This window comes from Antrostomus carolinensis, unplaced genomic scaffold (genome assembly GCF_000700745.2).
Source record: "Antrostomus carolinensis isolate BGI_N321 unplaced genomic scaffold, ASM70074v2 scaffold3107, whole genome shotgun sequence".
NCBI classification, from domain to species: Eukaryota; Metazoa; Chordata; class Aves; order Caprimulgiformes; family Caprimulgidae; genus Antrostomus; species Antrostomus carolinensis.
In genome coordinates this window covers 113,719-128,286 of record NW_010327861.1, presented here as the reverse complement: position 1 = coordinate 128,286, position 14,568 = coordinate 113,719, and the positions used below count along the sequence as shown (strand labels likewise).

The window sequence follows — 14,568 nt, the reverse complement described above, 5'->3', positions numbered from 1 at the left end:
GTGGAAGGTGGCAGTGGTGGTCCCTTGGGTTGGATAGTCTGGGAAGTGTAACCGACCCTCGCGTGAGCGGCTTTTCCAGGGCAGCATAACTCGATCTAACTTCTGGCTCTCATCCTCCTTCCTTTGTGCCACCTTCAGTGCTCTTCTGACTCTAAACTCAGCGGCTTCAGTTACCACACTGTGAGGAAACCTCTCTGTATGCACATCCCCATGGAATTCTGCTCGTGTATACGCACCTATGCACTTAAAAAACCCCCCCAAAGCAAAAAGTTTTCTGCCACTTTGGCGTGTTGAAAGGGCTTGGCACAGGGTCAGGCAGACACCAGAGGGAGCAGCGGTGCTTTGCCAGGGGAAAGTATCAATACAGGGACTGCACTTAGATCTGCTTCCTTCCCTGTGTTCCTGGCTCTCCAGTTTTAGTAAGTTTAAAAAAAAAAAAAAGTTAAGGGGGAAAAAAATCCAGTCATTTTTCGATATGTATTTCTGCACACAGAGTGTTTTTATTTATGCTTGAACTACAAAGATGATCAAGACTGTTTTTTAACAGGTCTTCCATTTAATAGCTAATTAAGGAAATGTTTGCTTATTGATTGTTTAATCAAATATATTGGTCATGTTTTTAATGATTTTTTTTTTTTAAACTGTGGTTGTGGATTTTATTTTTTTTTTAGCAGTGTAGTAGATAACAAGCCTTATTAACTGCTGATGTCTTCTTAATTAGGGAGAAAAAAATGTTTTTGCTACATTTTTGGCAGTGAAGTAATAATTGAACCAAAGTAACACTATATTGAAGATAAAATAACCAGTGATTTTTTTTTTGTTTTTAAGGCTAGTTTAGTAAGTTGAGGTACAGCTTAATTTTAGCTGTCTGCTAATTTGTGTGACAGCTATAAATTCCTAGCCTGTATTAGGGTTTTGTTTTGTTTTTAATTAATGAAGCCAAGCTATGTAAGAGATGGATCTTGAAATAGTGAGATATTAGAAAACCCTATTAAAGGTTTCCATGTCATTAAGGAATGCCTAAGGCCTAAATCCTTTACTTGAATCCAAATACAGTATTTTTAGAGCAGTTTAAAGATGAGATGTAACTAAGTAGATTTTTATTCAGGTAATATTTTAATTCCTATTATCTTTCAGTTGTGTGGGTGTTCGTTGTATTGTAATAAAGCAGTTAAAGTGTTATGGGCATTCTAAGGCCCCATGAAGTGTGGGTCAATGGGAATAAATACATGGTTATAAATGATTTTTTTTTTTTTAAATAACATCCATTCAGAAGATCTATTATTGTGGCTGTGGAAATGAAAACCAAAATAGTTAAAATCAAAACCAACTCACCACCCCCCAGTAATAACAAAAGCCAGTGTAAACATATGTCACACTGAAGTTATTTGACAAAGTTGTAAGTCTAGATTGGATTCTAATCGTGCTTTTATAAGCTGGTTGGCTCATGTTCCTGCTCCTCCCTCTCTTGCCAATGCCATAGTCCAGGGTGAATTTCTCTGTAGGTTGCTGATGCAACCCTTTGTGTAGGTTTTGCAGACGCTCTAAGGTGGAAAACCCAAATTCCCACCCTGCCTCCCGCAAGAATCTGTTGATACTGGAGGTGTGTGCTGAATTAGCTCATGCTCTGCCTCTACATCTCTGTAGTTTAATTACTGAGTGGATGGAGGTGGTGACTCTGCTGCAGGAGTACAGACATCCCTCCAGGGCAGCGGCACCTCCTGTTTGGAAAAACCTCTGGCTCAAGGACGGAAATTTGCAAGAAACTACTGCTCTGTCTGTTATTTCCTGACTTCATAGGGTGAAACTGGAGTAGAAATTGTAGGTGAAGGAGCTGGAGGAGGCGAGCTGGCTGCACTCCCTCTGCAGTTGGTATTTCTTGCATAAGTTTTATCCTTGCTCAGTTATTTTAAAAGTTATACTAATTAAGTAGTCCACATCACAATTCAGATGGGTGGTGTAACGCCTGTAATCTGCATAAACACAAACTGTGTCACTTGCACACTATTTGAATGAGTACTAGTAAGGCCTTTTCTGAGCAGATTTTGGAGGCGATTGTTTCAGGCAGACATGCAGTAATAGACTGGAATCAGCTGGCTGAAGCTGCTGCTGTTCTGAAGCTATTATGTTACATTTGCCCCACTCTCCAAGTGGTGATGTCAGATGTGCATATGAATAAGCTCTTGAGCCACCTAACTATTTCCAGGTAAAACTGTTTCTGCTTCCTTGAATACTCTGGGCTGAGACCAACAGTGATCCATGAGCTGATTCAGGAGTGAGTGCATCAGATGCCTTCATTTAGGAACAGCCACACTTATCAAAAGGGAGGGGCAGGCGGCTGGGTGGTGACAGCTTCAATTATCTGATTTTTATCTGCTGGTGAATGTCTGTCAGCACCTTAGGTTAGTTTGCTTAGTGTAAGGCTAAAACTCAGTACAGTGTCTGACAAACCTACTTGTCTGTGTTAAAAGTACAGGGTGCCTAACATTGTAGCACAATTTGATGCCTGCTAAACATCGCAGTTTACAAGCCTAATTAAGAAAGGGCCATCTAGTTGTAGTGTAGACAGGTCTGAAAGTGTTGAATTTCTAAGGCAGGAAAGTTGCAGGTATGGTGCAGATGTATCTTCCTATTTTTTCAGTAATTTTTAGGGATACTTATCTGGTAGTAAATAGACGTTTGACACTTTGGAGAAATGTGGATGATTCTGAAATTATGTCTTCAATTTAACTTCATGACAGGGGCTGTATTCTATGGCATGCTTGTAATTAAAACTTTACCAAATGTAAGTTGTTGCTAATATTTTTGTTCTTGAAAAGGCTAATTAGCTAGCCATAGTCCCTTGTTACTAGATTAGCCACAGGCTATTAGTCACAGGCTTTTTTTTTTTTTTATCCTAGCCCACTGTGAGGTCAAACAAATTTGAAACTCTCTTGTAATTGCATTTAACTGTATATTATAATACTATATCATATTTTGCATACATTTATTCTTTGTGCACAGGATGTTTTATGCCCTTGCAGAATTAAGGCCATTTCATTGATGTTTTTCTAAAATAGCAACTGAAACCTGCCTTTGTAATGTTAACTTCTCTTTTTTAATGGATATCAGTATTTCATAATATTATGTCATTTTGATGTATACATGGCTAAAAATAAAACAACTGAAGTTTTAGGCTTCTTTATATACTGCTTTGGACTCCAGTGCTTTCATGCTATAGGCAGCAACACTGTGGGGATGATGTAATCACTGCTATAACAGAGGGGTTTTGTTGCATCATGAAATTACTGAAGTTCGCTTTAATTACTTCCAGGTTTCAGTCTGCAATTGTAAACCTGAAATTAAACTATGCATTTTCATCATGTTTTCACTTTAAACTTTTTAGTTATTTTACTTAAAAAACATCTCAAGGATAATACAAGCTTGAAATCATAGACAGTGGGCTGAAGAAACATTTCCAGAAATCCTTTGGCCCTCCCTCCTGCCTGTTCTGGGGCAGGAGAAAGTACAGAAAGAATATAGTGGCAGATGTTCTGTTGCTCCTTAGTAATTATTTTAAACAACTCAGAAATTTCTTAGCTTGAGCACATTCACTGTGTAGTCCCTAAATTCTTACAACGCCACGTGGCAGAAGGCTGTGCTGGGAGATTGCAGGACTGGGCAGAAATGCTGGGAAGGATGAGCACCTGCTTACAAGGATACTGTGGCTGAAAAATTACTTATTAAGCTATATATACACATTTGATATTACTGAATTTGGTAGTCTAGAAGGGTACAAGATTGATAGAAGATACTTGGAACCACTGTTAACTTCAGTTTTTGTCATCAGTCTGTTTTGTAGTTTTCCAAACTTGAAAAGATTTGAAGGTTCATTTGATGAGACATTTTTATCATGTAGATTTATGTTCAGTAAGCGGCTCCCGTTGTACGGTACCTGGCTCTTTCAGAACTTAGACACATCGTAAAGTGCTTTATGTCACTGTCCCCTTTTTACAGATGTCACTTAAAAGCAAAGTAGCTTATGCAAAGTCAGCTGGCCCATGGCAAAGCAGGGTTTTAATGTTACTGCCATTTTATTCTTTATTTTTTCTTTTCCTTCTCATCAGTGTTCATAGTGGAATGGAACTAGTTCTTAATATTTAGAGAGCAGTCATTAGCAGGGCTGGGGAATGGGGTGCTCAGCTCTACCTGACTATTTTATTACGCCATTATCACAGTATCTTTAAGCAGCTGGGAGGGAAATTAGCAGGCTTTTTCCCCAGCCTCCTCTCCGTTATCTGTTATGATGTATAATCTTCCCTCTTGTGTTTTGTTTGTGCAAAAAGTTCTCTTGTGCTTTCCGGCGAGGTCAGCTGCTGCGCGCGTATCGCGGCCAAACTGCCGCACTGGGCTTGGCAGTCAGCGCGGCCTCGCTGCCGCTCTGCGCACTGGCAGCGGCCTTCCGGCTGAGGCCTTCCTGGTCCTCTGCTCTTTGGCTAACGTGTGCTTTATCCTTACGTTGGATGTGATTTACTATAATTTTTTGTGTTTTCTGACTTTAGGAAATGTAATTTTCATTTGTTTTCTTTATATTCTTTCCCCCTTGTTCTAAGCCTGGTGTGTTTAAGAGAAAGAGCATAGAGCTCTTCAGTCTTCATCTCCTAAATCAGTGTCCTCCCACAGTATATAACTGTTTTTTTTACAGTCTTAAATCCTTTTCTTCTAATTTTTTTCCTCTTTTAAAGTTCTTTTTGTGTCTTACTATAGCATGACAAAATACTTAAATGTGAGATTATTTTGATAAGCTGTAAGTTGATACCTGCAGTTCTAAAGGTCCTTTATTTCCTTTTTAAAAACAATCTCTTCTCTATAATGGCCACAGCATGTTGTTTTTCAGTCATCCATGTGTTATAAAAACTTGCTGCTTAGAAATGTAGCTAGTTGCTTGTCTATCTTGCATAAGTTCGTTGTAATTCATCTGGTATGCCCAGGCTCCCAGGAGCTTAAAACTTCTAAAAACATTTAATAATACTTTCCATATCGTTTCCCAAAGGAAGCTACCCGAAATAAATGTTCAGATCATTTGGGGCATGAATTAGAGCCTCTAGTCCACTTAAAACAAACAAACAAAAACCCACCCCAAAAAACTGCCAAACAAACTCAATTGCATATTTCTTTGGTGGTGAAGACAGAGGGCAGCTTGCACAAGTGGTGTTAAAACTAGATGTGGGCTCTAGCCCGTGTTCATATAGGTCAGGGTTAGTGCAGCACAACTTGTGTAAGACGTGGATTTGAGACAAGTCAAGAAAAATGTCTGTTAAACCAACTGTCTCTGAAAGTGTAACTACAACTGTTTGCACTAGTAGTTTGGAATCCCAAGATGGCCTTTACTCTGAGGACACAGACAGACTTCTTCCGAATCTGACATCAGCAGTTGAGTCTGTCCTGGCTGATGATTACCCCTCACCAGCTGGAAGGTACTGCTACCTCTACTGCCTGCTAGCCTGAGGAATCTTTTGTAAATACCTTGTTGGTTGATGAGAGTACAGTATCAGCCAGTTTATTTCAACTGTTAGTGTTAGATAACTTCATAAAACGGTAATTAACAATTTAAAACTTCAGTGTTCTCAGCTGTTTGCTGCTGACTTTTGGGAGACTCAAAATTGTTGTAGCAGAGGTGGATGAGTAGTTTATTGGGATAATTTCCTGCTCTTCTGCAGGCAAAATAAACCAAGATAGTTTAAATGAGTGTTTGACCTAAACTGACTAATTTTGCCTGAAGCAGTATTGGATTTATTTGGCAGAGATTTTGGTACACTAATTTCCAGTAGAGTGGCAGCTTCTGAAGTTGCTACAATAGTTTCTGTACTGATGGTGAGCCTGAACATGGTATTTCTTTTTCAGGTGGGGAGTTTATGGTCTGTAAGCACAGTTGTTTGAGCAGCTAGGTAGTACAATAACCACATCCCCTCCATTTTTTTTTAAAGATATTTAATGTTTTATGATAGAAAATATTGAAAGACATTTCTGATTTACTAGAAAATCTACTAACTTTTATTGAGGTTTTCAGTCAAAAGGTATTTGGATGAAAATTGGAATTTCTGGTACTTTTATTAAGGAAAAAGTACTTCAAATGTACTGATACATTAAAAAGTGAGTTTTATCTAGGCATGTTCTGGCTTGAAAATTGATTTATTATGTTAGGGAAGTTTGAAGTGTAGTTGGCAAGTTATGAATTGTTCCTTGCATTTTCAAAGGCATTTAATGATACAAAGAGATGCTAAGTAACATCTTCCACTAGGACCTGAGTAGATTTGGGGAGTTGGGTGATGGACTTGCATTGAAATCAGTGGGAAGCGGGTGCTTAAGTGTTTATGTGCTTGTGAAAACTTTGTGGCAACCATCTACTTGTTTGGGTCCTTACAAACCTCTGAAGATCTGAAAATGTGACTATATATCTTAGGGCTGGTACATCTTTAATTCACCTACCCTTTTTTTTTTTTTTTTTTTTCCATAATTATAACAAGGAAACCAAGTTTTAATTTCCTTTTAAATTCCTACTCTGTACATGTTTTGAATAAAGTAAATATTCTTCATACCAACAGGTAGGAAAGATAAAGCCAAAATTATTTAAAGAGAAAGTGGAAAAATGCCTGGGCAAAAAGTAAAATGTTAAAATTTTAGTTATATTCCAGGTGGATAGTGTTGCTCTTAGAACATTTTATACTCTGATTTAAGAACTTTAAATACACTTTTCCCCCAGGGCTCAGTACTGGGCCAGTCCTGTTTAACATCTTTATCAATGATCTGGACAAGGAGATCGAGTGCACCCTCAGTAAGTTTGCAGACGACACCAAGCTGGGTGGGAGTGTTGATCTGCTTGAGGGTAGGGAGGCTCTGCAGAGGGATCTGGACAGACTAAATTGATGGGCTAGCACCAATTACATGAGTTTCAATGAGACCAAATGCCGGGTTCTGCACTTTGGCCACAACAATCCTGGGCAGTGGGACAGGCTTGGGAAGGAGTGGCTGGAGAGCTGCTTGGCAGAGAGGGACCTGGGGATGTTGATTGGTAGTTGGCTGAACATGAGTCAGCAGTGTGCCCGGGTGACCAAGAAGGCCAACAGCATCCTGGCCTGTATCAGAAATAGTGTGGCCAGCAGGACCAGGGAAGTGGTCATCCTCCTGTACTGGGCACTGGTGAGGCTCCACCTCGAGTACTGGGTTCAGTTTTGGGCCCCTCACTACAAGAAGGACATGGAGGTGCTGGAGTGTGTCCAAAGAAGGGCAATGAAGCTGGTGAAGGGTCTGGAGCACGTCTTATGAGAGGCTGAGGGAATTTGGGTTGTTTAGTCAGGAGAAAAGGAGGCTGAGGGGAGACCTTATCACTCTCTACAGCTGCCTGAAAGGAGGGTGTAGCGAGGTGGGTGTCAGTCTGTTCTCCCAAGTTGCAAGTTTTAGGACAAGAGGAAATGGCCTCAAGTAGTGCCAAGGGAAGTTTAGATTGGATGTGAGGAAGAATTTCTTTCCTGAAAGGGTTCTCAGGCATTGGAATGGGTTGCCCAGGGCAGTGCTGGAGTCCCCATCCCTGGAGGTATTTAAGAATTGTGTAGGCATAGTGCTTAGGGATATGGTTTAGTCATGGTTTAGGGGACTTGTCAATGTTAGGTTAATGATTTGACTTCATGATCTTACAGGTCTTTTCCAATCGAGGGAGTTCTGTGGTTCTGTAAATGAACTCACAAACTAGCTGTTTTTTCTTAAGTTCTCAATATAATTAAAAAATCAGTAATTCTTCATGAACTAAACTTCTTGATGCACTTCATTGATGCCTTCTGCTATTATCTGTACCTTTTGAACAAGAAATAGTAAGCTTAACCTTTAATAAAGACAAATATAACTTGTAACTAAGCTTTAGGTAGATTTCTTTTTAGAAAAATATAGTTTAAAAACCTGATTTAAATGTAGTTGGATAAAATAATGTTGAGGTTGTTAAGTAGGATCTCTTGGTTTTACATTAATTTATTTTACTATTAAATTTGCAGGCTGAGTTTAGAAAAGATTCCTTCTGTGCCATCTTCTGAATTTACTGATGAAAGTGTTTCAGGTAGTGGTGAAGACCCCTGTGTTTGCAAGCACATTACTGATGAACAGTGTACTTGTATTTAAAAAATGCTTGCTGTATCCTGATGCCACGTAGATTAAACTTGAAAATGTTATTTAGGGAAATTCTGCTTCTTGTATTAATATTAATATTAATAAATTTTTTAAAAAGGAAACAACCTAGGAAACAGAAATTAAATTTCCCTACTCTTTCTTAGTGGATTGGTTTATTTGTATCCTGTTTCTTAAACAATGCACCTTGTAAAATAGGATAGATTACTTTTTTTTCCCTTCCCCCAGCTAAAGGGAAGTGTGTTGGTATGGCTGCTGCCATAGAAATCAAGCACAACAGGACAACTAATGCTACCATAGTAGAATGTAAACTACGAACGTTTTAAGTAATGTGACCCTTATGACAGAGAGACCATGCATGATTTTTAAGTATTTTTTTCTACTCTTAAATAATGATACTGATTGACCTAGTTTAATGAAGGGGGTAGGCTAACACCAGTTTACTGAAGAGATGACCCACAACTTTCATGAATGTATTTGTGCCGTTGTTCATTGTATTTACATGTTATGCAGAGCTGGTTTTATTTTGAGGGCTGCATCTTTCTGATTCTGTTTTAGTTACAGGGAGTACTTTTATTGTGTTTTTATTGATGTTTCTAAAACCAAAAATACTGTAAAGTGGTTTATTCAAGAACATTTTTCAGTTTCAAGTACACCTCATCTAATACCAAATAGATAACTAGCCTAAGTTTCAAAACTGCAATTTTAGAGCTTAGTAATTTTTATATTGTGCTCTTTTCCTTGCCACTTCCACTATCCCTTAAAAAGATGATTGTGTACTTGAAAATAAGCAAAGAATACTAGTATATTGAAATAATTGTAGTATTATTTTATCATAAAACAGTACAAATACAGAGTTGAGAAACTGCTGTTATCTGAGATTGATTGTGATGGTGTTTAATTCCTGGTTTTCTTCTTTGGAGCTTGCAGAAGATGCCAAAGAAAAGGAAACCTGTTGTTAATAGACAATTGATGTGTTCAGTCCTTACTTCCACTAGAAATTTTGTCGTCAAAGATGTTGAGAACATTTGAGTTACTATATTGTGCTGTTTCTTAATTTATAAAATATCTGAATGCACCTCAGCATGTGATAGATATTTTAGATATTTAAAATATAAATTACATGGGTTTTTTTCTTCCTTAACATAATTGAAATAAAAGCAGAGAATTGTATTATGACAATAAATCACTATAAAAAGGGCCATTCTTTTGGGTGCTTCTTGAAGCAATTTTTATTTAAATGAACAGCTAAAATACCTGTATTGATTTATTCACAATTCCTGTGCATTTTCACTTTGAAGCGTTCTGTTCTTAATACTCACAGACACTGTTGTTAACCCTTGGAACAGGGGAAACAAAAGGAAATCGGTTTCTTCAGAATTTGATTTTCATTAAAGGACTTAAAAATGTAACTCTACTCTATATTACTGAGTCTTCAGACAAGCAGAACTAGAAAGTTTTCTGACCAGTAACTTTTTTTAATTTCAGGAGCTAGAAATGAGGAAGACCTGATCTGATTTTGCTGCAGGTGTTTGTATCATTCTGAAAATGACAAGAATAGTGGCAGTGTCACACTGCAGCTGCTTGAAATATCCACTGCTTTAGGCTCTTCTAAAGAAGCTCTTTTTTTAAGAGAGAAAAAGGAATAAAAAATACATTGATTAAGGGGAATTGATTGTTGCTTAATAGAAAAGAATATGTAAAGAGAGAACCCAATGCTCAAGAGATTCTTAGGAGTATAAAGGCAACAGGAAGAAAAGCATTTTTTGTCCTCCTAATTTATTTTGTTGCTGGATAAGTTTAAAGCTTCTCATACATGGCAGTCAAAGATTTTAAAAGGTTGAATCCTGAAGACACTTCTTAGTAAGTTTTTCTCAAAAAGATTCCCAAAGGACTTCCATTTTTATTCAGGTTACATTCTAGTAGTAGTAGTGCCATCATCACAGTAAGGTCTGATCACCTTAAGGTCATTCTTAAAGGAGAGTGTTGTATGTGGTTTGTTCCTTCTATTGTGATCTTTCCAAAGGGTTGATATTTTTGCTGGATTAATGCTTTTTATGCTACCTAAGGATTTACTGTTTTCCCCAGCTGTTGCAAAGCGTGATGTCATATGTGAGTAGAAAATACTGAAGATTTGGTTTAAATTTCTTGTTTGAAATTTATTTCTGTGGAAGCTTGCTCTTTTGTAGAAATGAGCTCTGCTTCTTGGTAGAAGATTTCACTGTCCCGAAGAAGAATCTTCAAACATGTCCAGAGCTTAGGTGACACCAAGGTAGCCTGGTTTCAGAATTCGGAGTACTTAAAGGACCAGCCCTATATGCTGGTGTTAGCTGGAAACTTGTGTAAAGTGTCTGCTGTGAAGTACACTGTTGTGAATGTTCTGTGAACCTATAGCTAGGTTTTCCAGAAACCTGGTTGTCTTGATGAGATATTGTGCACTGTAATAGTCAAGTGGAAGGGTGAAGGAAGTGTAAGTAACAAATCCAGTCATTCTATGATGGAATAATACAGTTTGAGTTTAGAGCTCATCTAGCCCACCTCCCTGCCATGGGCAGGGACATCTTTCACTAGGTGAAGTTACTTAAAGCCCCGTCCAACCAGATGGTAGCATCTAGTACTATTCAGAAGTTATGTACAGTGTAGAAGGCGGTTCTGAGGGATAAAAAAAGGATAACATTTAGATTACTAACTAGAAAAATGTTTACTTTCTTATATATTTGTTAATATATAATAATTTGTTGCTTTCTATAATTAACTTTTTTTTCAGTCTTAGAAGTAGCTATTCTCAGCCTCTTAAAAAGGTACACAATATGTTAATTGCAGAGCACTTCTCTTCCTGCAAATTATTTCCATTCAAAATAATAGCAATACAATATAGCAAAACAAAATGGGTTTACGCAGGATTTGAAAAGGCTGGTCAATCCACAGTGGAGAATCAGGTTTTATCTCCTCTAAACCCCAGACCACCAGCAGGGACTCAATATCCTCCAAACCTTGTCTAATACTTAATATCTGAATACTATTAATGCTGTTTTCTACTTTTTTAGCCTCCCTATGAAAGAATACAATTTCTCTTCCAGTATGCTTAACACTTCGTCATGTCTGTCTACTCAGTTTTAAATAAACTTAGAGTTTGAGTGGTATTACTACATATTTCACAACAGCATTCTCATTGAGTAATTTGTTAGATAAGGGAGGGTTGTTGTTTTCTTTTTTTCTTTTTCTTTTTTTCCATTCTAATAGCCAAAGTTCTCTTCCTTCTGCCTTTAAAGCATGCCCGAGATGGGTATTTTGCAACAGGTAATCTGATCTTTGGACTTTATCCATATTCATCATGCCCATTTGTTCTCTCTCTTTTGTCTTTGTGTATGTTCTAATGGCTTTACATTACAGTTACACAAGGCAAAAAGAAAATGCTTATAAACTCTTCATGATTATTATGCTGCTGGTAATTTAAAAATCTTCTCTGAAGGAGTGACACTTCATCTGTTGTTCAGCTTTCCCCATGCTGTATCAGGATTAGTGTTAAGCCAGAGGCCATCTGTGTAGCATTCAGTGTTTCTCTGGCTGTATCTGTATTGGTGAATTAAGTGTGCCTGAGGCTAATTGTCACAAAATGGCTCTTGTCCATACTCTTAGCCCCAAAACAGGGTACCTATATCCGAATTTACCTCTGGGAATGGTCCCCTGACCGAGGGTAGCTTCTAACCAGTGCCTTTAAATTGCTTGAAAGAATGCTAACTGGCCTGGACAGAAATTGTTTCAGGCCCTTTTCTAACAATTGAGTAGTACAGGCAGTTAATTTCCATGCATGAGAATGCTCACAGCACTGTTGGTTTTACTAGGATAGATGTGTAACCTTTACAACTTTAGACAGCTAAATCAATATGGTACCTCTTTATCATCATCTCTAAATTTGTACTTAGCTGCACTCTCAGTATACGCTGGGATACTTTAAGCCCTCTAACTGCATATCAATGTGATCAAAAGGTGTGAAATTAGTCATTATTATTTCAGTTTCAGTCTGGATACGTTTGTGATTATTTAAAGCATACAGATATTTTTAGGTTGAATATTTGTTTTTATGAAGGCCAGATTGCATCCTTTCTCACAAACTAATTTCTGGTAAGATCTCGAGATAAAGAAGGGACTCGATCCCAAGACAACTTTTCCCTGTCCATGTAGAACTTAAAGAATTTTTGTTCCTATTGTGCAGAATGCCAGCAGCATCCTCTTCATCAGACTTCTTAATACCATTCTCACTTTTTTCATGAATATTTGATCCATCTGGTAAAGTGTTCAAGAATTAATTAAATTTCCTGGTTTTGTTTGATTTACCACATAAATAGGGACATATGAACTATTAGATTTGCTTTGATTATGTGGTCAAAGCATGCAATAGAGATTAGCAGAGAAACTGTAAATAGGTTTAATTGCAGGAAAAGACTGATTCATAAGATGAAGGCAGAAAAGTGCAACTGTTAAAATTGCTGATTCTGTGCAGAATCTCATGATGAAATTACACAGAATCACAGAATTTCAGGGATTGGAAGGGACTTCGAAAGATCATCTAGTCCAATCCACCTGCCAGAGCAGGAACACCTAGATTACCGGTAGTTCCATAAGGTGAAAAAATGGTGTAGTAATGTATGTTTAATAAAGACTTGCAGATTCAGTAAATTTAAGGAACTGCCTAAAAAAAGCATTAGAAATTAGTAAATTCTGGTTTTTATTTTCTGTTTTATGCTTTTATTTAGTAACTGCTGAACAAGGCTGGAATATGTATTGCGGAAATGTTTACCATGGTGGCTGGAGCAATTGCTGAAATCTAGAACACTAGTAATTCTAGACTGCTGTTCTCATGAGATTTGAATCTACAGTGACTGTTCTCTTGTATAGTGTCCCTCTAATTGCCTGGCTTCCTATGGGAACCTTATCAGCCCTTCTTGTCAAAGTAGTGCCAGAATGTAGCAGAGAGTGGATTATTAATAGGCCAGGGAGAAAGGACCATTTCCCAATAATTAAAATAGTAATTTGACTGTGTAGAATGTGGACTTTGAAGACTCATTCCAGAAACTGCTTATATGTTTTCCTTTAAGACTGTCTAACTAATATGCATAAGCAACATTTCTGTTGACATAGTTATAATGAAATAAGCAAATATGAGGTATTTAATTTTTTTAGTGTTTTAAGTCCTGAGAGTATTTTTGTCTCCTCACTGCAATCTGAAAAGTGTCTAATATTACTAAATTTGAGAAACATGCAAGATAAGTATTTGCAGTTGAAAAGAAGTACCCAGCTCTGCAGGTGAGACAGATTCCAGTTTAGAAAAGTGTGTTGAATAAGCGTGTAATCGTAAGTGTGTGATGTGAGACCATTCACATATTGTTATATTTTGCTAGATTACACGTTTATAGGATAAATTTATTCTGCATAGCCAAGAAAATGTGAGTGACTATTACCTTCCGTAATATTGTAGGTATCTGTGTTATTTATAATGGTTTGAGAGAAACTCAAAGAATTATTGGTAGGATAAATTCTTTTCAGGTGATTATTGCTACGTGAATAACTTTTGTGTAATGGCTAGCAGGCAGAAAATTAAATAATTTACTTCTCACATACAAAAAACCCCACAGTCTAGTTTTTCTAAAAACATTAATGAAGTCCTTGAGAGTGCACAGGGGAACAGTTCTTGGTTTTGTTGTGCAAATGCCAGCATTCTCTATTTATGTATTCTGTAATGGAACTGTGAACTAAAGACAACAAGGAATCACCTCCTTAATTGTAGGTACTACAAGGCCACTTCACATCCTGAATTTGGGCAAAAAGCTAAGACTGAATTGCTATAGAAATTTTCTCTTTAGTGAGAACAACTCTTCAGTCAATGCACTGACAGAATGTTTTTTTGCTGTAAAAAGTGTTGTTTCTTTCTCTGCCCTCTTTTGTGTTACCTGAAAAAAAAAAAAAAAAAGGAAACAATAGCAAAAATCTTTCTCTAACTTAAATTTTATAATAGTTAAATAATAAACATGAGTAGTGGGCAAACGAATCTATACCTGTTTATAATGTATATAGTTTTCATCATATAGTTAATTAAAATTTGTATGTTGCTTATATAGCTTTATAGAGCCAGTAGGTCTCCAGCCAATTTGACAGCAACTTGCATTCACCATGCTGAAAGTTACCTAATTTTGTACACAATATGCATTAAATGTGTACGCATGTATTTGCATTAAAATGTTTTCAGGTATGTAGTTGCTTCTCTCAAGAAATACTTCTGAAACACTTGGTGCTTTAATCTGCAGTGGTCAAAGCCAGTAATATGTTTAATGTACTTCTGCTTGTTTCTAATCTTGTGAGTGACTATTAGATGTTTAGCTTTAATATTTGGCAAAATATGACCCACTATTTTTA

At 37.2% G+C, this 14,568-nt stretch overlaps 1 protein-coding gene across 1 annotated transcript in view; it reads left to right on the top strand.

Annotated features, from left to right (window-relative positions):
* The first annotated feature begins 5,289 nt into the window (after positions 1–5,289).
* The window catches only part of ARID2 (AT-rich interaction domain 2), a 66,502-nt gene continuing 57,223 nt past the window's right edge, over positions 5,290–14,568 (top strand). The window contains 1 exon segment of the mRNA XM_010172014.2: positions 5,290–5,456. Within this exon segment, the coding sequence (XP_010170316.2) occupies positions 5,290–5,456 (167 nt within the window).